The following is a 22,610-nucleotide window of genomic DNA, read 5'->3' on the forward strand; positions in this document are numbered from 1 at the left end:
TCAAAATTTCCCGGGAATTTTGGTCTAGTTTTAAATTATTCTTCTTATCCCTAAGAAAAATAGACTCCAACAAAATGGCTAAAAAGACGTGTCCTTGTTCCTCCTTTTGGCACTTTTGTTTGCCTGATTTTAAACACTGATACTTTTATAGTTTACACTTTATATAGTTTGTCTTTTATTTCAATATATAGTTAATTGTTTTCTATATAGCTCTATATTTGACAGCATCTCATATTATGTCTACTAAGTATTCTATCATCCTTACGAGAAGATGTTTAATTACTGTTCTATGTTGTTTTATTGTGTTCAATAAAGAAGAAGAAAAAAGTTTTCGATATTTGGCATGTTAGTTATGGACATAAGGTTTAAAAAACCACCACAAACTAATTAGTGGCCGGCTTGCAGAACATTCAAAATGTGTTATTTTACTACAATCCTATTCTTTCACTGTGAGTTAGTTCTGAGGTTCTGTTCATCTCAAGCCTGAATGCATGAATGAATGAATGAATGAATGAATGAATGAAGCCACTGTTCTCAGCCAATCAGATTATTGACACTACAGTGATAGTGACCTGTCCCATAAACAGAAAACTGCATTCCTTGGAGCTGAAAATAATCTATGTGATTTAATTCTACAGATGCACTTCGAGAAAAAGTCAAAATCTCAAGAAAAAAAACAAAATTTCGAGAAAAATTTGAAATGTTGAGAAAAGTCTAAACGCCAAGAAAAAAAGTCAAAATCTCGAGGAAAAAAAGTCAAAATGTCGAGAATAAAAGTCAAAATGTCGAGAATAAAAGTCAAAATTTCGAAAAAAATGTTGAAATGTCGAGGAAATAGTAAATATTACATTCCTTGGGGGTGAAAATATGGATCTAGAGCCCAATATAATCTTTCTAATTGACTTAATTCTAGAGATAGAGTTTTTTTGTGCCAAAAATGACCTTGAAAATTAAGAGTGGACAATATCCAACAGTCTAGCACTAATAGAGCTGAGAAATGAGCTTTGGTCGTGAATGTTCTGACAGCGGCCACCAGGGGGCGTCACAGGTTGGTTTTGAAAACCTCATGTCCATAACTAACATGTCAAATATCAAACACTTGTCACCAAGTGCACGATCTTTATGATTTTTGACACATTAGTTAGTGGGTCGGGTATCGTGGTTGCCGTGGCAACACTGAGTTTCAGCTCAAGGAAATAATGGAAAAATATTTTTTTTTAAAAGAGACTCGTCTGCAAAGAAAATTCCTGAAATGTACTAAATTATTGAAACGACATGAAATTCAACACTAAGAAAAAGTTCAATTTAAAATCTCAAGAAAAAACCTAAAATTATTTAAAAAAAACTCAATTTAAAAGATTTGAAACTTCTAGCACATTTGTTATAAACTCAAAGTCACCATTAAAATTCAAAATCTTTCAAACAAATCAAAATATTTGTAAAACAAATAAATTAGATTTTGACGGTTTTTGGGGGTTAAATTAACATAAATTCATTTAGTTTGATGCTGAAACTATTTAAAAGTGTTTAATAACGAGACAGAAACAACGTGAAGTTACAGAAACAAACGAACACAAAAAACCTTTATTATTAGGAAACATTAAAAACCGGTTTTTGTACAAACAGACGATTTTAACCAAATCAACGTCTGCAGGAAACGTGGAAGTCTGTGCTGCTGAAAGTCTGTTCTGGTTCTGGTCCGGGTCCAGGACCGGGTTCTGGTCCGGGACCAGGTTCGGGTCCAGGATCTGGTTTGTTCGGGTCCAGGACCAGACTAGTCTCTGGTCTGGGTTTGTTCTGGTCCAGGACTGGGTCCTGGTCCAGGTTTGTTCTAGTCTCTGGTCTCTGGTCTGGGTCTAGTTCTGGGTTCTGGTTCAGATCTGGTTTGTTCTGGTCCAGGACCAGACTAGTCTCTGGTCTCTGGTCTCTGGTCTGGGTTCTGGTCTGGGTTCTGGTTCAGATCTGGTCCAGTTTTCTCCGGGTCATCTGGACCAGCAGGTCTGAGTATTTCTCCAGCAGAGACGACATCGTCCCGTCGTCCTGCAGCTCCGAGGGGGTGTGGCCTGTTGCAGGCTCCGCCCCCAGACCCGAGGGGGCGTGGCCTGTCGTTGCAGGCTCCGCCTCCAGACCAGAGGGGGTGTGGCCTGTTGCAGGCTCCGCCTCCTGACCAGAGGGGGCGTGGCCTGTCGGTACAGGCTCCGCCTCCAGACCCGAGGGGGCGTGGCCTAGCGCCTCCTCCAGCTCTGATTGGACGAAGGCCAGCGCCTCCCGCAGGATGGACGATCTCTGGAGACGCTGAGATTCACCGAGCTGAAGAAACAAACCAGATTTAGTAACAGGGAGGACCAGCAGAGTCCTGGACCAGGACCAGGACCAGCAGAGACCTGGACCTGGTCCTGGTCCTGGACCAGGTCTAGGTCCAGGACCAGGACCACAGTCCAGCTGTTTCATAGTCCAACTGTTCCCCCCCCCGGCAACAGGCTGCATGTATAGAATAAAGCTTGAGTTCTGGTTCTGCATCAAAACGATGCCGTGCCTACGGTGTGTGCTACGTGTCGACGCAGAACACACGCCGTCACTGACGCAGAACACACGCCGCCACTGACGCCGTCACTGACGCCGTCACTGACGCCGTCACTGACCTCCTAAAAATTGTAACTACGCGCCGAGGCGACCCAGACCAAACGCAGACAGAGAGGGCTGTGATTGGTTCGCTTGGTAGCAACGCATTTCCAGTTTCCGGTTTGAAGCAGTCGTGAACTTTCAGCCTCTTTTCTTTGTATACGTGTGATGTTATTTTTTTGTCCTTATCCAATAGTTGTCCTTATCTCTTTGATTCACTGTGACCGGAAAAAGTTGGATAAACCATTCAGGAAAAGATCGTTAACTAGCGGTCACGGGGGGAACTGCACCGTGGAGAAATGGAGTGACGGAGAAGTCTGAAGGTTCACGACGGCGTCACCGTGACGGCGTAGGCACGGCGTTGGTTTGACGCAGAACCATAACTCAGACTTAACAGTTACTTTAGACTGATTTAACTGTTCAGGTTTTATTCCCTGATGACTCGGGTGGTGCCCCATTTTGTCAAGTTTATATTTTAAATGTACGAAGGAAATGAGGCCTGAAGCCGGTGGGTAGGAATGGACGATATTTTACCATTCACGATAAACGTACGTGAAGGAAGGAAGGAAGGAAGGAAGGAAGGAAGGAAGGAAGGAAGGAAGGAAGGAAGGAAGGAAGGAAGGAAGGAAGGAAGGAAGGAAGGAAGGAAGGAAGGAAGGAAGGAAGGAAGGAAGAAAGAAAGAAGTTTTGCAGTACAGGTGGACTCATTTAATTGCTTTTTTATTTATATTTATGAATGTGGTGATAGATTTATAGTTACAAATGTGGAGTTGAATTGGTATTTTTTTATTGCCATTTTTATCGTGAAATTATCGTGATACATTTCTTAGTCCATACCGCCCAACCCTACCGGGTGATGTCACAGGGGGCGTGTCCTGCGGAGGGTCATGTGACCAGGTCATGTGATCAGTTACCTGTTTGTAGAGCAGGACGGCTCGTCTCCCCGCCTGTCTCAGCTGGTTGGAAACCTGCTGCACCTGCTGCAGACTGAGGGAATCTTCCTCTTCTTCCTCTTCTTCTTCTTCCTCCTCTTCTTCTCCACCTCCACCTGAACAAACCAACACACGTCCTGCTGAGCTGATGGAACACAGTTCTGGACCAAACATTCACTTAGCTCGTCCTGTTTTCTTGGGAGGAAGACCCCGACCCCCGACCTCCTCCCGTCCTACAAGTCTGACCAATCAGAAGCAGCCGCTGTGTTACCTGTCTGAGTGGGCGGGGCTCCCCGAGGGGGCGGGGCTTTCTCCGGCCGAGGGGAGGAACAGGAAGTGGGCGGGGCCGAGAGCGACAACTCCGCCCCAGATTTGTCTGATACTGAAAATGAAGAGACATGGATCAAAAACCGTCGGACGGACTTCCTTCCTTTCTTTCTTTCTTTCTTTCTTTCTAAGAAAACAGTTCAATATAATTACAACAAATCTCTTTTCTCTTGAATGAAAGGGAACAGAAAGAAAACTAAACTTATTTTATCTGTCCCTTTTTCCTAAGAAATCAAATTCAATTAATAAAATAATAAAAAAAATAAAAACAAATGACAAATTAGGCAGTTAAAAAAAAAACAAAAAAACTACAACAAAGTTATAAAATAACACAAAATAGCTGTCGTCAAACACAGATTCTTTTTTGATTCAAAGAAAAAAAATATGACAACGGTGCTAAAAAGAGAGAGAAAAAAAAGAAAACCCACCTAACTTAACAATTATCATGACATTTCTTCATCAAACTGGCTTTTATTATTCTTTTAAATGTAATGTTTGATTTGCATTCTTTAGCTTCTGTATCCAGCCATTCTGAACAGCAACATTTAAAACATAAAACATTCAAGTTCTCGTAGCGAGACGACTCCTAGCGAGGCAACGTTGATAATATAAACTAGGTAAAAAACAAAGTAATTGTACTCTTCAGTTTATAATTCAGAAACGAGGCTAAAGTCACCGCGTAACCACGGTTACGGCTAACGTTACCTGGGCCGGCCGGGGTCGTCGTCTCCTTGACGGCAGCCCCCTCCCCCTCTGCAGAGGGGGCGGGGTTTGTGATGGAGGAGGCGGGGCTTGTGGCAGAGGGGGCGGGGCTCTGGGTCAGCGTGTCGTCGCTGCTGGCACTCCGCGTGCCGACCTGTGATGTCACGGGTGTGGGCGTGGCCAACACCTGCTGGCTGAGACCCCGTGATGGAGAATGGAACATCGTCAGCGAAAGAAATGAGAACAAAAAAGCTTTCAAATGCTCAATAACCCTTTTCTAACTGGAATATTAGCAATAACCAGGTTTTGCACGGCCATGTAAACACCAATAACCCCTTTGAATAACCAGAATTTGCTCATATTGGGGTTTCTAAAAACCTGAAAATGACCCCTGGGTTACTCCTTTTAAAACCTGAATATTGGGTCATGTAAACACCAAACAGAATATCCCCATCAAACGGAACAGGAATCTGTTTTCTGCACATGCTCTGTTCACAAGGAATCCTGGTCTTTTGAGTCCAGGAAGTTCTTATAAACACGGAGAAACCAAGACCAGGAGGAGACTAATCACTTCATAAATGTAATGAAGGATATGAACATTTCTGCATTTGTAGACGGTAGAAAGTACCGGGATAGAAGATTTACAAGAAGGTGAGAGAAAAGTTGAAGCAGCATTTGTTTTGAATTTGGATACAGGAAGAAGAAGCGGAAATGACGGGAATTGCGTCATCACGTTCTCCGCGTGTCGCTGGTTTGATCCAGATTTCCCGAATGATTAATCACCATGTAAACGGAATATTCTGAATGTTTCAGTAACCGGAATATTAGCAATAACCCCAATTTTGACTGCATGTAAACGTGGTCAGTGAGACAGCTGGTCACCGGACCTTCGGTTCTGCACCGGGACCCGGATCAGGGACCGACTGGTTCTTACCTGCAGCGCTGGACCCGGGGGTCCGTGGTCCCGCTGGGGGGGTCTGGACCGGCCGACGGCAGGGGGGAGGCCCGGTTCTCCAGGTTCTCCTTGTTCTCCTCTGTGGTTGAAGGGTTCTGGCCCGGTTTGGGGGGCGCCGAGGTCTTCAGGCGCTCCAGCTGAACCGGACTCACGGAGCCGGAGTTGTGGGCCGTCAGAGTCCTGGAGCCGACGTCTGATTGGGCGAAGGAGGGAGACGTTAGGACAGGACAGAGACATCGGACATCACGGAGAACCTCAAGGTGCAGGTGATTTCAGGAGGACAGGTTCCCACGGTGACCCTGTTCCCACGGTGACCCTGTTCCCACGGTGACCCATGTGACCTTGGTGATTATCTGAACCCTCCGCAGACGGAACACCCAGAAGACCAGACACCCCAGAGAAGTCCACGTTGAACACACACCAACACACCTGCCAGTGTCTTTCTGCACTGGACGAGCACAGTGGTGTGTCGTCTGCGTAGCGGACGCCGCAGGGGCTGATGGGAGATCCCGGCGGAGACTCGTCTACGAAGGGTGGAAGGCTGAAACCTCGCTGTGGTCACACACAAACATACTACTGTTGTCTGCTGGAAATCATGGAGGAGGAAAACTCCGCCCGAGAGCGTCCAAGACGACATGGAGGGGCTTGAGTTACGGTCCTTGCTGACGCCCCTTAAGTTACGATTCCTCACTAGATGCCCCTTGAGTTACGGTCCTTGCTGACGCCCCTTGAGTTACGGCCCTTGCTGACGCCCCTTGAGTTACGGTCCTTGCTGACGCCCCTTGAGTTACAGTCCTTGCTGACGCCCCTTGAGTTACAGTCCTTGCTGACGCCCCTTGAGTTATGGTTCCTCACTAGACACCCCTTGAGTTACAGTCCTTGCTGACGCCCCTTGAGTTACGGTTCCTCACTAGACATCCCTTGAGTTACGGTCCTTGCTGACGCCCTTGAGTTACGGCCCTTGCTGACGCCCCTTGAGTTACGGTCCTTGCTGACGCCCCTTGAGTTACAGTCCTTGCTGACGCCCCTTGAGTTACAGTCCTTGCTGACGCCCCTTGAGTTATGGTTCCTCACTAGACACCCCTTGAGTTACAGTCCTTGCTGACGCCCCTTGAGTTACGGTTCCTCACTAGACACCCCTTGAGTTACGGTCCTTGCTGACGCCCTTGAGTTACGGTCCTTGCTGACGCCCCTTGAGTTACGTTCCTTGCTGACGCCCCTTGAGTTACGGTCCTTGCTGATACCCCTTGAGTTACAGTCCTTGCTGACGCCCCTTGAGTTACGATTCTTGCTGATACCCCTTGAGTTACAGTCCTTGCTGACGCCCCTTGAGTTACGGTCCTTGCTGACGCCCCTTGAGTTACGATTCTTGCTGACGCCCCTTGAGTCACTAGACATCCCTTGAATTACGGTCCATCACTAGACGCCCCTCGAGTTACGGTCCTCGAGTTACGGTCCTTGCTGACGCCCCTTGAGTTATGGTCCTTGCTGACGCCCCTCGAGTTACGGTCCTTGCTGACGCCCCTTGAGTTACGGTCCTTGCTGACGCCCCTTGAGTTATGGTTCCTCACTAGACACCCCTTGAGTTACGGTCCTTGCCGACGCCCCTCAAGTTAAGGTCCTTGCTGACGCCCCTTGAGTTACGGTTCCTCACTAGACGCCCCTTGAGTTACGGTCCTTGCTGACGCCCCTTGAGTTACGGTTCCTCACTAGACGCCCCTTGAGTTACGGTCCTTGCTGACGCCCCTTGAGTTACGGTCCTTGCTGACGCCCCTTGAGTTACGGTCCTTGCTGACGCCCCTTTAGTTATGGTTCCTCACTAGACATCCCTTGAGTTACGGTCCTTGCTGACGAGTTACGATCCTTGCTGACGCCCCTTGAGTTACGGTTCCTCACTAGACGCCCCTTGAGTTACGGTCCTTGCTGACGCCCCTTGAGTTACGGTTCCTCACTAGACACCCCTTGAGTTACGGTCCTTGCTGACGCCCCTTGAGTTACAGTCCCTCACTAGACGCCGCTTGAGTTACGGTCCTTGCTGACGCCCCTTGAGTTACGGTCCCTGCTGACGCCCCTTGAGTTACAGTCCCTCACTAGACGCCGCTTGAGTTACGGTCCTTGCTGACGCCCCTTGAGTTACGGTTCCTCACTAGACACCCCTTGAGTTACGGTCCTTGCTGACGCCCCTTGAGTTACGGTTCCTCACTAGACATCCCTTGAGTTACGGTCCTTGCTGACGCCCCTTGAGTTACGATTCTTGCCGACGCCCCTTGAGTTACGGCCCCTCACTAGACGCCCCTTGAGTTACGGTCCTTGCTGACACCCCTTGAGTTACGGTCCTTGCTGACGCCCCTTGAGTTACGGCCCCTCACTAGACGCCCCTTGAGTTACGGTCCTTGCTGACACCCCTTGAGTTACGGTCCTTGCTGACGACCCTTGAGTTACGGCCCTTGCTGACGCCCCTTGAGTTACGGTCCTTGCTGACGCCCCTTGAGTTACGGTCCTTGCTGACGCCCCTTGAGTTACGGTTCCTCACTAGACGCCCCTCGAGTTACGGCCCTTGCTGACACCCGTTGAGTTACGGTAAACAGAGGTTGTTTTAAAAGTGTTATATAAATATTGATTGATTGATAGACATGGTGAATATCCTCAGATCTACCGATTCTGATGCCGCTGTTCCCCTACAGTCCACTAGGAGTCTCTGTTCTTCTCTTTCAGGTAGCAGGTGGACGGCTAGTACACCTTGGCTGACCTCAAGGTTACACCTGGTGGGGTCGGACCCTCGGACCGTCTGTATTGTTGTAAAATAAATCATCTTTCAACTCGATCACCTCTTCTGCCATGTTTGTGACGGCCTTTGAGCCTTTGAGCCAGGCTTGCCGGCCACTACTTAAAATGTCTGTATAGCAGTGCTGCGAAGGGACAATAAAAGTGATGCTGTTGTGATATTTGGAGATCTGTGGTACCAACCAAATCTACAGAGAATATGGATCATTGAACCCTGTCCGGACTAACATCTCAGCCTCCATGACACTTTTACCAATGAGTGGATTATCGACTCGCCTGACAAACCACCTCCTGGAAGCGTGAAAAGGGAGTCGTTCTAGAGGTACCGGGAACTGGTCTGGTATCAGTGATGGGAACTCTTTACTGCATCGCCCTGATTAGGTTAGGCAACCCCTAATCCTCCTCTCCAGCTCTTTCCCAGGGTGGTTATTCTCTCTATTCCTCTTCACAGCGAGCTAACAGCCCAGAATCAGGAGGTACCGACTCACCGCCAACGCTGCTCCCGTTTTCTCTGCAGGTGGAATCTGCCAAGGCGACGTCGCTGCTCGACTTGGAGGCCACCTGGAGACAAGTTTTAGTTTTAAACCGTTAGAACAGAGGACAGACGGAGGACAGACGGAGGACAGACGGACGTCCGGACGGTTGGGTTTCACCTACCGAGCTGTTGCTGATGCTGCTCTCCTCTGAGATCCGGCTGTGGATGGAGACGGGAGGAGGAGCTCGGCTGGGCCACGGCCTGGAGGACAAAATCCCCATGACAACGTCAAACACTCACAATGACAACGGGAGGTCAGCCGTCAAAGTGGCGGCTACCGTCCCCAGAGGGATTGTGGGTAAACGGACCTGATTCTGTCCTGGAAGCGGGACAGGAAGCGGGTGGAGATGCTGAGTCGTGGGTTCAGCAGGTGTTTGTCCTCTGGAGGCTGCAGCGTCTTCAGGTCGGTGTCGAACCTTTCTGTGGGGGAGACGGAGCTCAGGGTCATGTGACGGAGGCGGAGCCAGCTCAGGGTCATGTGACGGAGGTAGAGCCAGCTCGGGGTCATGTGACGGAGGCGGAGCCAGCTCGGGGTCATGTGACGGAGGCGGAGCCAGCTCTGGGTCATGTGACGGAGGCGGAGCCAGCTCAGGGTCATGTGACCGGGAGCACCTTACCTTCGCTCAGACTGGAGGCCAGAGTCTCAAAGTGGTTGTTCAGGGAGTTCCTGTCTTCGTCGTAGTCCAGACCGAGACTGCCCAACGAGCTGCCCTGACTCAGGGAGTCTGTGTCTGAGGAAGAGGAAACAGAAACGGTGAGGGCGAATGTGGTCCCATGGGTAGAGGGAAGAGCCATTAATCAGCTCGCCACCTAGGTTTGGCTTTAATTGGCTAGTTTGAACACAAACGCCCCATTTACCCGGGAATAAATCTGATTAGATGCTGCATGAATGTATGAATCACACGCCACGCTTGTTACGTCCTCTACTGGTGCCACGATTGTTACGTCCTCTACTGGTGCCACGCTTGTTACTTCCTCTACTGGTGCCACGCTCGTTAGTTCTGAGGGTACGCTGGCCTGCGCTTGAATTCAATTAAATTTTATTTATATAGCGTCTAATACAACAAAAGTTGTCTCTAGACGCTTTCCAGAGACCCAGAACATAAACCCCTGAGCAATTATTACATAAACAATGGCAGGTAAAAACTCCCCTAGTGGGAGAAAAGCCTTAAGCCAAACAGTGGCAAGAAAAACTCCCCTTTAGGAGGAAGAAACCTGGACCAGGACCTGGAGCAGGCTCTTTGTTACCATTTTTGTGATTTATGTGACTTTTTAAAGCTACTTTATTCTGCAGATTTTGTATTACTAGAGCCGACCTGCTCCACTGGAAACCTTATTCTGCGATGACTATTGCCAGATGCGCGTCTTGTTTTGTGTTCCGTTTTTTTACATCGGTGCTGGAAATGATCTCATATACCTCTTTTACACCAAGCTGGTTCCAGGGCTAGAGCCAGACTTAGCACCAGTTCTTTGGTTTTACACAGCCTAAGCACCGGCTCCTGGCTCTCAAAACTGGTGCTACACAAGAACCAACTCTTTGCTGGTCTAGGAAAAGAACCACGTTACGTTGGGGGCTACGTGCTCACGACAAGGGCTGGGGGCAGGGCTGGGGGCAGGGCTGGGGGCGGTGTTACTGAACAACCAAAGCAGAGTAAACACGGAAGAGCGCCATAAAAAATATCACATATAAAAAAATATCACAGAATATCTGTACCGTTTGTGATTGGGTGGGCACTGCGCATCATTTTTAGACACAACAATGAACGGCGGAGGGACCCGGAGGGACCCTACGTCGCAGCAAAATGACCACAATAGAGAAGTTCAGAACAGAACACACTGCAGGCTTATTTTTGGTTCCGCGTTTCACCAACGCAGAATGGTGCGCATCGCCGCGTACCCTAAGCCGTAGGCTCCGCCGTACCCTGCGGCTTAGCCGTGGCAACAGAGCCTGCAGGGCAGCTCCGCAGCACCGCAGCACCGGGGCTCCACGGAAGAGCACAGCGTAGTCCTCCATCTTTGTTGTGGTGACTGAACATTGTCATTGTTGGTGATGTAAATATCCATGTGGACAACCCCTCCTGTCAGTTTACAGCAGATTTCCTGAGAGTGCTTGAGTGCCTTTGGGTTGCAGCAGCATGTTGAGGTTCCTACCCACACCAAAGGACACACTCTGGATCTGGTTATCACTGACTCTTCGCGTCAAATGTCTTTCCAGAACTGGAAAAGGACTGACTACGTTTCCATGCATCAATAACCCTTTTCTAACCGGAATATAAGCCATAACCCGGTTACACGGCCATGAAAACACCAATAACACCTTTGAATAACCGGAATTTGCTCATATTCCGGTTTTTAAAAACCGGAATATGACCCCTGGGTTACTCCTTTTCTAACCCGAATATTTGGTCATGTAAACACCTAACGGGATTTTCCCGTCAAAAGGAACAGGAATGTGTTTTCTACATGTTCTTTTCACAAGGAATCCTGATCTTTTGAGTCCAGGAAGTTCTTATAAACACGGAGAAACGCAAGACCAGGAGGAGACTAATCATTTCATAAATGTAATGAAGGATATGAACATTTCTGCATTTGTAGACGGTAGAAAGTAGGGCTGCACGATTCTGGACAAAATGAGAATCACGATTTTTTTGCTTAGAATTGAGATCACGATTCTCTCACGATTTTTTTCCAATATAAAATTTATTGCACTTATTACTTTAACTTTGCAACAGCTGAACAAAAATATAATAACAATAAACATATCTTGTCTTCTTTACACAAACCTTTGAATAATTTAAACAATAATAACAATTTTGAACAATATTTGTTCCTCCCCGAGTTGAACACCCTTTCAGAAAGGGGACTTGTAACAGATCCTGTAGTTCTGAGGCAACAAATTATTCCTCTGGCCGCTTTTTGCTGTAATAGCTGACATTGAACATAAAAACAATAAAAAACTCTCTTGTCTTTAAATAATTTTAACAATAACAATTTTAACAATATTTATGTGCAATATGTGTCAGGTGATGAGAAAGGTAGATGTTTCTCCAAATGTAATCCACAATCATTAACAAAATATAACAAACATGACAACATGATAGTTGACCATGACAGGACTACAACAACCTAGAACATAGACCTAGTATTTTTTTTTTTTTTTTTTAAATCGTTGTCATTTGGAAATGAGATCGCGTTCAAGCATGAATCGAGATCGCGATTTTTTTTTTTTTTATAACTTTTTATTTTTTCCTTTTTCACAAATAACAGAACATTTCCCCCTACACAGACAATCAAAAAGTGCATATTAAGTCGACATTAATACAGACAGTCAGCAAGATTACTTATTAAGACAATTCCCCTTCTTTTACTACAACCCATTTCTATCAGTATCCAAATACAACACAACATCTCCCCATCTTTGGTCAAAAGTGTCCATTTTCATTTGTAGCCTTGCGGTCATCTGTTCCATGATGTAAACCTGCTTCAGTCTCTGCTTCCACTGTGTTACTGTCGGTGATTTACTGTCCTTCCAATTCACAGTAATCATTTTCTTGGCAATCAGTAACAAAATCCGCAGTATATATCGCTGTTCTGCGTTATACGTTTCCTTTGCTACAGCTCCCAACAAATACACTATAGGATCCAGAGGAACATTTACCTTGACAATATTTTTTATTTCTGCTTCGACATTTTTCCAAAACGCCTGAATTATTGGACAATCCCAAAAGATATGTGTGTAATCCCCAATTCCTCCACAATTCCTCCAACACATTTCAATCAAAGGTGTCTTGACAAACAAAGAAATATTCAGGGGAGTGTTGAAATATCTCATTTTTAATTTCCAATCAAACTCTTTCCATAATTGACTATTTAATCCCTTGTGACTGTCCATACATAATTCTTCCCACAGACTATCTTCGATTATAATATTTAGTTCCAATTCCCATTTTTCCTTAATATTCAGTGTGTTTTGTGTATCCGTTGAGATTCTTTTATATATCTGAGATACATGCTTTTTATTTGGGATACCCTTCTCTATTATAGAAATAAAATATTGTTCAATTTTATTTGGACTTTTACTAACTGTCTCTCTCTCCATGTGGCTTGTCAGATAGTGTCTTATTTGGAAATATCTGTATAAATCATTTGATACAAGTCCAAATTGTTCCTGAAGTTGTTTAAATGATTTAATCACTGTACCATCAAATAATTGATTTATTGTGATAAGTCCCCTATTGGCCCATATTCGGTACCCACCATCCCCTATTGAAGGGGGGAACTCTGGATTACCTAAAATCGGCATGGCTCTCGAGATTGAATTTGGGCCCCCTAACCATTTTTTAACTGTATCCCACACTTTCAGGGTGTGTTTGATCCATTCATTCTCAATCTTAAGTCTGTTAATAGATTTAATACTAATAAACGGCAGTACACCTAATGTGATCCCCTTTGTCGTACTTTGCTCTATCTTAACCCAACCCGTTTCCTCGTCTTTCGTTATCCAAGACACTATTGCAGCCACCTGAGCAGCCCAATAATAGTTTTTTAAATCGGGCAAGCCCAAACCCCCCTTATCTTTTGCTAAGGTCAAGGTTTTCAGTCTTATTCTGGGTCTTTTGTTCTGCCAAATGAATTTAGAGATCAATTTATTTAATGTCTTGAAGAAAGAGACTGGAACTTTTACTGGTAAAGCTTGAAATAAAAACAGGAGTCTCGGAAGTATATTCATTTTTGTTGTCTCAACCCTACCAAATAGAGAAAGAGGAAGGATCTCCCAACGTGTCATGTCACCTCTTATTTGTGTAAGTAGTTTATCATAATTGGCTTTGAATAGTTGCGTGGGATGGGGTGTGATGACAATTCCCAAGTATCGAAATCCTTGCTTGGACCAACGAAAAGAGACAACATTATTTAGTTGCACGGGCCAATTTCCCGAGATCATCATTGCCTCTGATTTATTTTGATTAATTTTGTAACCTGAGATTTCCCCATATTCACCAAGACAACGCATGAGTGCTGGAATAGAGTTAAGTGGGTGTTTTATCATAACCAAAATGTCATCCGCAAAAAGTGCTATTTTATGAACCGACCCCTCCTCATCCGTCAGCCCTTGAATCTCTTCATTTTGGCGAATAGCCTCTGCTAGAGGTTCAATGCTAATCGCGAAAAGGATCGGCGACAGCGAGTCTCCCTGTCTCACACCCCTCTCCACCCTGAAGAAATCAGAACAATGACCATTAATCTTCACTCTCGACTTGGGATCTTTATAAAGCAAACGAATCCAACTGGTAAATTTTTCTCCAAAGCCCATTTCCAATAGCGTATGTTCAAGAAATTCTAGATCAATTCTATCAAATGCTTTCTCAGCGTCCAGGCTGAGAAGCATCGAAGACTGTCTATTTTTAATTGCTATTGACTGCATATTTAAAACCCTCCTTATATTACTTGTTCCATGGCGTCCTGTAATAAATCCTGTCTGGTCCGGTTTAATTAATTTCTTTATGTATTTTTGTATTCTGGTTGCTATAATTGACGTTAATATTTTATAGTCCACACACAAAAGGCTTATGGGACGATAACTAGGACACTGCAAGGGATCCTTCCCCTCTTTATGTAGTACTGTGATAATAGCTTCCGACCACGAGTCTGGGGGATCTCCTGAATTCAGAACATAGTTATATACCTTACATAACACCGGGGCGAGGTCACTCACTAAAACTTTATAATATTCTCCCGTAAAGCCATCTACTCCCGGTGATTTGTTGTTTTTGAGTTTAGCTATAGTTTCTTTTATTTCATCTTCTCTAATTGGCTCCACTAATTTTGTCGCTTCTTCATCTGTCAATTTGGTCATTTTTAAGGGGCTTAAAAATCCCTTAATTTTCTCTGTCTTTGATTCTAGGATCAGACATTTATATAGTTGTTCATAATATTTTGCAAAAGCTTGTGATATTTCTTTTGGGTGTGTTTCAATCTGATTGTTTTCTGGGTGCCTAATTCTTGGGATTACGCGACTGGACTGGGCCTTTCGAAGCTGAAAAGCCAGTAGTCTACTTGCCTTATTTCCCATTTCGTAATATTTTCTACTCATGTACCTGAAAGCCCCCTCTGCTTTGTATGTTAATACCTCATCCAGTTTCAACCTGACCTCTTTCAACTTTTTGAGCGTCTCCTCTTTTCTATTTTCTTTGTGTTCTCTCTCTAATCTTTTTATCTCATCCTCAAATTCAAGTTGTTTCGCTAGTCTTTGTTTTTTAAGTTGCGACCCTATAGATATAATTTTCCCTCTTATTGTGGCTTTTCCTGCATCCCATAACACCGAAGGAGAGACAGTATCATTATCATTCAGGGCAAAGTATTCAACCAGAGCTAATTGAATTTCCCTTTTTGTATGAATATCTGCTAATAATGAGACATTGAGCCTCCAAAATTTAAAATGATTGTTAGACCCTAAATTAATTTCCATAGTGACCGGGCTATGATCTGAAATTGTTATTGATCCTATATTGCTGTTTCTTATTCTGTATATGTCCTTTTTTGAAGTGAGGAGATAGTCTATCCTTGAGTAACTACCGTGTACATGGGACATGAATGTAAAGTCTCTATCCTTCGGATGTAAATAGCGCCAAACATCCACTAAACCTAGCTCTCTCATCATATTTAATAGAGCTTTTGACATTTTAGATTGGGGTTTCATTGTTATGGGTTGTCTATCTAATTTATTATTTAATGTACAATTGAAATCTCCCCCGATTAGGATAATACCCTCCCCTTCATCTGCCAAAAGAGCTGCAATTTTCATAAAAAAATGTGGGCAGTCTTCATTTGGTGCATATATATTTAAAATAGTTACTTTTTGTCCCGCAGCTGTTCCAACCACCATAATATAGCGGCCTTCACTATCTTGAAAAGTTTTTTCATTATTATAATACATAGATTTGTTAAATAGGATAGCCACCCCTCTTTTTTTCTCATTCCCATATGATGCACTATAAACCTGATCCACCCACTCTCTTTTTAACTTTGAGTGTTCTGATTCGGACAAATGTGTTTCTTGAATCAGCGCCACAGAACATTGCATTTTCTTTAACTGCCCTAAGATCTTTTTCCTTTTAATTGGGTTGTTGATTCCTTTTATATTATAGCTAACAAAATTCAAATAAGTCATTGTCTGGATTGTACCAAAAGTTACATGTCTGTGTATTTAAACGTATGTTATATACAAAATTCTGCCTGGACTGTATGCACATGAACAATTTATGGTCAACTATGTGTGTCAGGGGGAACAACAACAAAAAAACACAAAGAACCTTAATAAAATAAAATCGAACTTCCAAATTTCCAATCGAACACAGAGTTTTAACCCAAACTGTGTCCGATCCCCGCTGGTGTTGGGGCAGAGAGGTGTGACCTACCCTCTCTGTGGGAAAAAACACATAAAGTGCAAATAAAACCAATATTACACCTAAATGTAAGAAAGGTCTAAATGAGTGTAATCCACTCATGGTGAAAACTAACAAAACAAACAACAACCGGCATCCGTCTGGACTTAACATATGAATTGTAAATAAAATAACAACAATACATATCTTTACACTAGTGACTTAGCCTTATATGTATTCATTGTCTCTTTATCACTGTAATTACTGTCGCATTTCAGTCACTTTTTTTTTTTTTGACTACCTTGGCAGTTAAAGGTGGTTTAATCTTCTCCTTGTAGAAAGATCTTCAGGTCTGACGTCAGCATCCCCCGATCCTTCCTCTTTGCGCTGCTCCTCCACTCCTCCTTTAATTCCTCCTCGACCCGTTCCCTCTCTCCACATCGCACCTCCACTCCCAGGTCCTTCAGCACCGCCGCAGCCCTCGTCAGTGTGGAGAAGGTCTTATTTCCCGTATCCATCTTGAGCTTCAGTTGCGCCGGGTACATGCAATTTGCCTGCACGCCTTTCTTTTTGAGTTGCTTGATGACTTCGCGGACTTTTGCTCTTTTCTTTTGAAGTTCAGGGGAGTAATCTTGATCAAAAAAGATTCTCTTGTCTTGGAAAAAGATCTGCCCCTGGCTCCATGCTTGCTTTATAACTGCATCCTTAACCGCAGCATCCAGAAATCTCACAATGATGGACCTGGGGGGAGCCGCCGGGTCTGTAGGTTTGGATTGCAGTGAGCGGTGCGCTCTCTCGATCCTGACATCCAGCTCTGGTGGTAGTTTCAGCACTTTGTGCAGTAGATCTTTCACGAATCCCACCATGTTCCCTCCTTCACTTCCCTCGGGTATTTGAAAGATCCTGATATTATTTCTTCTTAGTCTATTTTGGAGATCGTCACAGGTGGCTGAAAGTTCGATATCCCGGTGAAGCAGGTATCGGAGCGCCCTCTGCTGGCGCATCACCGTATCTTCAGTTATGCCGGCCCGTTCCTCCAAATTTTTAATTCTCTCTCCATGTTCGCCCATTTGTTCTTTTATGTCTGCCACTGTTTGTTCCAGTCTGTCCAGGGACTTTTTGGTTTGATTATGCCCCTCTTGGTTTTCCCTTCGAAGTTGTTTCAGCTCCTCCAACAACCCTTGCTCGTGTTGGTCCGTGTGGCTCGTGTGGCTGGCAGCATTTAAGCTAACGTTAGAGGGGCTCCTCCGTTGTTTATCATCTTTTTCTTTCGAATTTTCTTGTTTGCTGGAAGCTTTTTGTCTCGTAGACGAATACATCATGTATTCTTTCTGATATGTGGACGGCAATTACTGTTGTCACTGATTTAAAAGTATTGTCCGACGGAGCACAGTTTCTAAGCTGCTATTCACTTCATGACGTCACCGGAAGTCCGAGATCGCGATTTTTTAACGATTAATCGTGCAGCCCTAGTAGAAAGTACCGGGATAGACAGATTTACAAGAAGGTGAGCCAAAAGTTGCTGAAGCAGGATTTGTAGGAACGTCAGACCAGATCAAGCTCCGCTGGAAGACGCTGAAAAAGGCGACTTCTACTGGGCTGTTGATTATCATCCGTGCTGCTGTTATTGTTGTGGATAGTTGTTGTGTTAGATACAGGAAGAAGAAGTGGAAATGACGGGAATTGCGTCATGATGTTCTCCGTGCGTCGCTGGTTTGATCCAGATATCCCAAATGATTAATCACCATGTATACAGGGATAACCCTGTTAGCTCACGCATGGAAACACATTATTCCCAATGTTTCAGTAACCGGAATATTGACCTTAACCCCAATTTTTACTGCATGCCATTGACTCAGCCACTATGACCCCTAGCCAATATTAGTGGAACTCTACAATACATCCCAGAGCAGTGTTTTTGATCTCCATGCCACGCTTGTTACTTCCTGCAGTAGTCGACTCGTTACTTAGCAACCATATCAACACAAATAACAGAGGTATGCTGGGTATTGACGTAAACGGCTGGAACAGACGGATGTGTGAAGGTGTGAAAACGCAGCATTAATTAGGATTAACTGGCTCTTACTGCATCATTTCAGGTGGTTTTTGGTGCAGGGAGGGGCCATAAATAAAACGTTTTAGTTCAGTTGTAATTATTGATAAAACATCAGGGAGGATCTGAGTATTCTAGTATCAATAATCTGATAATCTGATAAGAATCTGAAGACGATTCCTGGGACTGACCGGCGTCGTGCGGCGGCTCCAGACTTCCTGCCGACCACTCGCAGCACGCAGAGTCCGGGCTCAGCCCGGCGCCCCACGCAGGCTCCGCCCCCGGAGGGAGGCGGGCGACGCCCTCCACGCCCAACTCCCTGGAGGAAGAAGAGTTTGTTAGCGGTGAGAGCAGGAAGTGGAGGTGGGACTGGGAGCAGGAAGTGGAGGTGGGACTGGGCGGAGCGGCTCACCTGTCGGTGCAGGTGGAGGAGGAGGAATCTGGGAACATGATGAAGGTGCTGCCGTCTCCGCCCGCCGCCTGCTGGAGAGGAAACACGATCACGCTGATGGTCATGTGACAGAAGTGACTGTAGAAGTTTAGAAGGCTCAGAGCCACGATTGGTTACTGTGTTACTGCAAAGAGCCACATCAACTACCCATGATCCCTCACTCCATCAACTACCCATGATCCCTCACTCCCTGCTCTCTCTGAGACATAAAAATAAAGAAAACGGAAAGGTGGAATCCTGCAATCTTATTGGTTGTTAACTGTGGTAAAATGATCTGATTGGTTGTTAACTGTGGTATAATGATCTGATTGGTTGTTAACTGTGGTATAATGATCTGATTGGTTGTTAACTGTGGTATAATGATCTGATTGGTTGTTAACTGTGGTATAACGATCTGATTGGTTGTTAACTGTGGTATAATGATCTGATTGGTTGTTAACTGTGGTATAATGATCAGATTGGTTGTTAACTGTGGTATAATGATCTGATTGGTTGTTAACTGTGGTATAATGATCAGATTGGTTGTTAACTGAGGTATAATGATCTGATTGGTTGCTAACTGTGGTATAATGATCTGATTGGTTGTTAACTGTGGTATAACGATCTGATTGGTTGTTAACTGTGGTATAATGATCTGATTGGTTGTTAACTGTGGTATAATGATCTTATACCACGGCTTCTACTCTAAAGTCTCATCACAGCAGATCATTCCACGTCAGGGAAGCAACAATGTTTCCATGACAACAACCAACTGGTACAGATTTGTTGACGGTTACAGCAGGTAGCAAAAAGTAGCTGGTGTTAAAGTTTATTTTTTATTTTTCTTAACAATTAATGAGGCATGTTGACTGTAAACTTTGATCTCCGGGGAGGAGCTAACGATGGATGGATGGATGGATTGAGGAGTTCCTGTCTCCGACACCTGGAGAGATGGACTATTGTTTTCCACAGTGGGGCTATTTTTCCTGGATAATATGTATTTCTGATTGATTAAAAACTACATCAAATAGATTGTGTATCTTTCATATTTACATTTTTGGTAACCGTTTTATAAAAGCAATATATCACTTGGCGTCGGGCCGGAGACGCCGCTCAGCTGTGATATAATGAGCGTATACCACGGCCTGTCGGGATGTGTTGCTTCAATATTAATAATTAATTTATATTATATATATATTAAACTCTCCCACTCTGTTAAAAACATCCTGTGTTTTTAAAAAGGGAAAAGAGACGGGAAAGAGCCGGGAAAAGAGCCGCGCGACGCCGGGAAAAGAGCCGCGCGACGCCGGGAAAAGAGCCGCGCGACGCCGGGAAAAGAGCCGCGCGACGCCGGGAAAAGAGCCGCGCGACGCCGGGAAAAGAGCCGCATGACTCCGGGAAAAGAGCCGCATGATGCCAGGAAAAGAGCTGCATGCAGCACCACGAGCCGCGGGTTGGCCACCCCTGCAATAAACAATGAACAAACAAACAACAGAACCTCCTTCACCTCTTCCTCCTCCTCGTCTTCCTCCTCCTCCTCGTCTTCCTCCTCATCCACCAGCAGACTCTCCAGACTCTGTGGATGGAACTCCACCTCCTCCTCCTCCACCTCCTCGGGCTCCGCCCCCTCTCCAGGCTCCGCCCCCTCCCCTGGCTCCGCCCCCTCCCCCCTGGTGGGACTCGGGGAGAAGCTGGAGCAGAAGGTCAGGGGGTGGAGCTTCTCTGCCCAGCGGCTCCGCCCCTGACGAGGCTCCACGTCCGATTGGTCGACCGACAAGCAGGAGGCGTTGGCCTCGCCGTGCTGGAGACAGGAAACAGGAAGTGACCCGGGCGTAGAGGACGATGGGTGACGGTGAAGGGTTAGTTCTGGTTAGAAAAGTGTTAGTTCTGGTTAGAAAAGTGTTAGTTCTGGTTAGAAAAGTGTTAGTTCTGGTTATAAACGGGTTAGTTATGGTCATTAACGGGTTAGTTATGGTTAGTAATGGGTTAGTTATGGTCATTAACAGGTTAGTTATGGTTAGTAATGGGTAAGTTATGGTCATTAACAGGTTAGTTATGGTTAGTAATGGGTTAGTTACGTTATTAAGGGGTTAGTTATGTTATTAAGGTGTTAGTTATGGTTCTAAAAGGGTTAGTTATGGTTATTAACAGGTTAGTTATGGTTAGTAATGGGTTAGTTATGGTCATTAACAGGTTAGTTATGGTTATTAATGGGTTAGTTGATGACGGTGCAGGTCTGAGGAGGAACTAACCAGTTTCCTGAACCACATTGGCAGCTTCCCGTTGGTCTGCAGCAGCGGCGCCACTGGAACACACAAACATCAACGTTGAGGAGTCGGACCGTGTGCAGGAGCACCAGGGGCACCAGGGGCACCAGGGGCACCAGGGGCACCAGGGGCACCAGGGGCACCAGGAGCTCCTAGTGCTCCACGTCTCATTTTCCAAGGTTCGTTGACGACGATATTTTGTCAGAATTTTAGTTGTCGATAGCAACTTTACCAGGAGTCGGGTCCGGTCTGGCTGGAGTCCTCAGGTCTGCAGCTTCCTCCTCCTCCTCCTCTTCCTGAAGAGGCCGAGCCGCAGGAACCGTGAAGGTCTCCCTCCTTCAAAATAAGAGCGGGGGAAATGAGGCTCGGTGGCCCGGTGGCCCGCGGCGCTGTGGCCCGGCGGCGCTGTGGCCCGGTTCCCGGTTCACCCACCTGAGGCTGGGCTGCTTCCTGCTGGCGGCTGCAGGTACGACTCTGAGGCCCCGCCTCCTCCTCATGGTGCTGGTCATGTGACTGTCCAGCTTCCACACGAACACGCAGCTAAACGAGGAGAAGAGGTTAGCTGGGGGCGGGGCTAAGGGGGCGGAGCTACAGAGACCGGGGGCGTGGCTACGGGGGCGGGGCTACATGGGAGGGGCGGGGCTACGGGACCGGGGGGCGTGTCCAGGAACTCACCTGTCTCCTGACACCGAGATCAGGTGTCTGCAGTCCTGGCTGAACCTCATGCAGGTGATGAACTCTGAGGAGAAGGTCCAGACACGGGTTAGTTCTGGTTATAAACGGGTTAGTTATGGTTATAAAGGGTTAGTTATGGTTATAAACGGGTTGGTTGTGGTTATAAACGGGTTAGTTATGGTTATAAACGGGTTAGTTATGGATATAAAAGGGTTAGTTATGGATATAAAAGGGTTGGTCCCGGTTATTAACAGTATTAGTGCTGGTTATAAAAGGGTTAGTTATGATTATAAAAGGGTTAGTTCTGGTTATTAATGGGTTGGTCCCGGTTATTAACAGTATTAGTGCTGGTTCTAAAAGGGTTAGTTCTGGTTATTAACGGGTTGGTCCCGGTTATTAACAGTATTAGTGCTGGTTCTAAAAGGGTCAGTTATGGTTATAAAAGGGTCAGTTATGGTTATAAAAGGGTCAGTTATGGTTATAAAAGGTATTAGTGCCGGTTATAAGAAGGTTCTGTGTTTCACCTGAGTGTCCGAACAGCGTGGCCACACACTCTCCGGTCTCGTAGTCGAAGATGGTGATGTTTTTGTCGGAGCAGCTGGTGGCGAAGAATGAGCCGGACGGATCCATCTGCACCTGCGGGAGGAGGTTGGATTAGTTTGTGTTGGGACGTTGGTGGGATTAGTTGGTGTTGGGTGGTTGGTTGGATTAATTGGTGTTGGGACGTTGGTTGGATTAGTTGGTGTTGGGACGTTGGTTGGATTAGTTGGTGTTGGGACGTTGGTTGGATTAGTTGGTGTTGGCGGCGGGACGTTGGTTGGATTAGTTGGTGTTTGCGGCGGGACGTTGGTTGGATTAGTTGGTGTTGGGACGTTGGTTGGATTAGTTGGTGTTGGGGGCGGGACGTTGGTTGGATTAGTTGGTGTTTGCGGCGGGACGTTGGTTG

The 22,610-nt window shown here is 45.7% G+C and overlaps 1 protein-coding gene across 1 annotated transcript in view; it reads right to left on the bottom strand.

Annotated features, from left to right (window-relative positions):
* Window positions 1-1,572: 1,572 nt before the first annotated feature.
* The window catches only part of wdr62 (WD repeat domain 62), a 40,217-nt gene continuing 19,179 nt past the window's right edge, over window positions 1,573-22,610 (bottom strand). The window contains exons 16-33 of the mRNA XM_061720602.1: window positions 22,189-22,300; window positions 21,665-21,728; window positions 21,422-21,529; window positions 21,222-21,325; window positions 20,975-21,027; window positions 20,383-20,523; window positions 20,230-20,343; window positions 18,705-18,775; window positions 18,484-18,611; window positions 9,475-9,588; window positions 9,166-9,277; window positions 8,980-9,058; window positions 8,811-8,883; window positions 5,518-5,731; window positions 4,587-4,777; window positions 3,826-3,936; window positions 3,537-3,670; window positions 1,573-2,310 (exon numbers count right to left, since the gene is read on the bottom strand). Coding sequence (XP_061576586.1) covers window positions 1,957-2,310; window positions 3,537-3,670; window positions 3,826-3,936; window positions 4,587-4,777; window positions 5,518-5,731; window positions 8,811-8,883; window positions 8,980-9,058; window positions 9,166-9,277; window positions 9,475-9,588; window positions 18,484-18,611; window positions 18,705-18,775; window positions 20,230-20,343; window positions 20,383-20,523; window positions 20,975-21,027; window positions 21,222-21,325; window positions 21,422-21,529; window positions 21,665-21,728; window positions 22,189-22,300 — 2,277 coding nt within the window. The 3' untranslated portion in view covers window positions 1,573-1,956. The remainder of the gene's footprint in view (window positions 2,311-3,536; window positions 3,671-3,825; window positions 3,937-4,586; window positions 4,778-5,517; window positions 5,732-8,810; window positions 8,884-8,979; window positions 9,059-9,165; window positions 9,278-9,474; window positions 9,589-18,483; window positions 18,612-18,704; window positions 18,776-20,229; window positions 20,344-20,382; window positions 20,524-20,974; window positions 21,028-21,221; window positions 21,326-21,421; window positions 21,530-21,664; window positions 21,729-22,188; window positions 22,301-22,610) is intronic.

This window comes from Cololabis saira, chromosome 4 (assembly GCF_033807715.1).
Source record: "Cololabis saira isolate AMF1-May2022 chromosome 4, fColSai1.1, whole genome shotgun sequence".
NCBI classification, from domain to species: domain Eukaryota; kingdom Metazoa; phylum Chordata; class Actinopteri; order Beloniformes; family Belonidae; genus Cololabis; species Cololabis saira.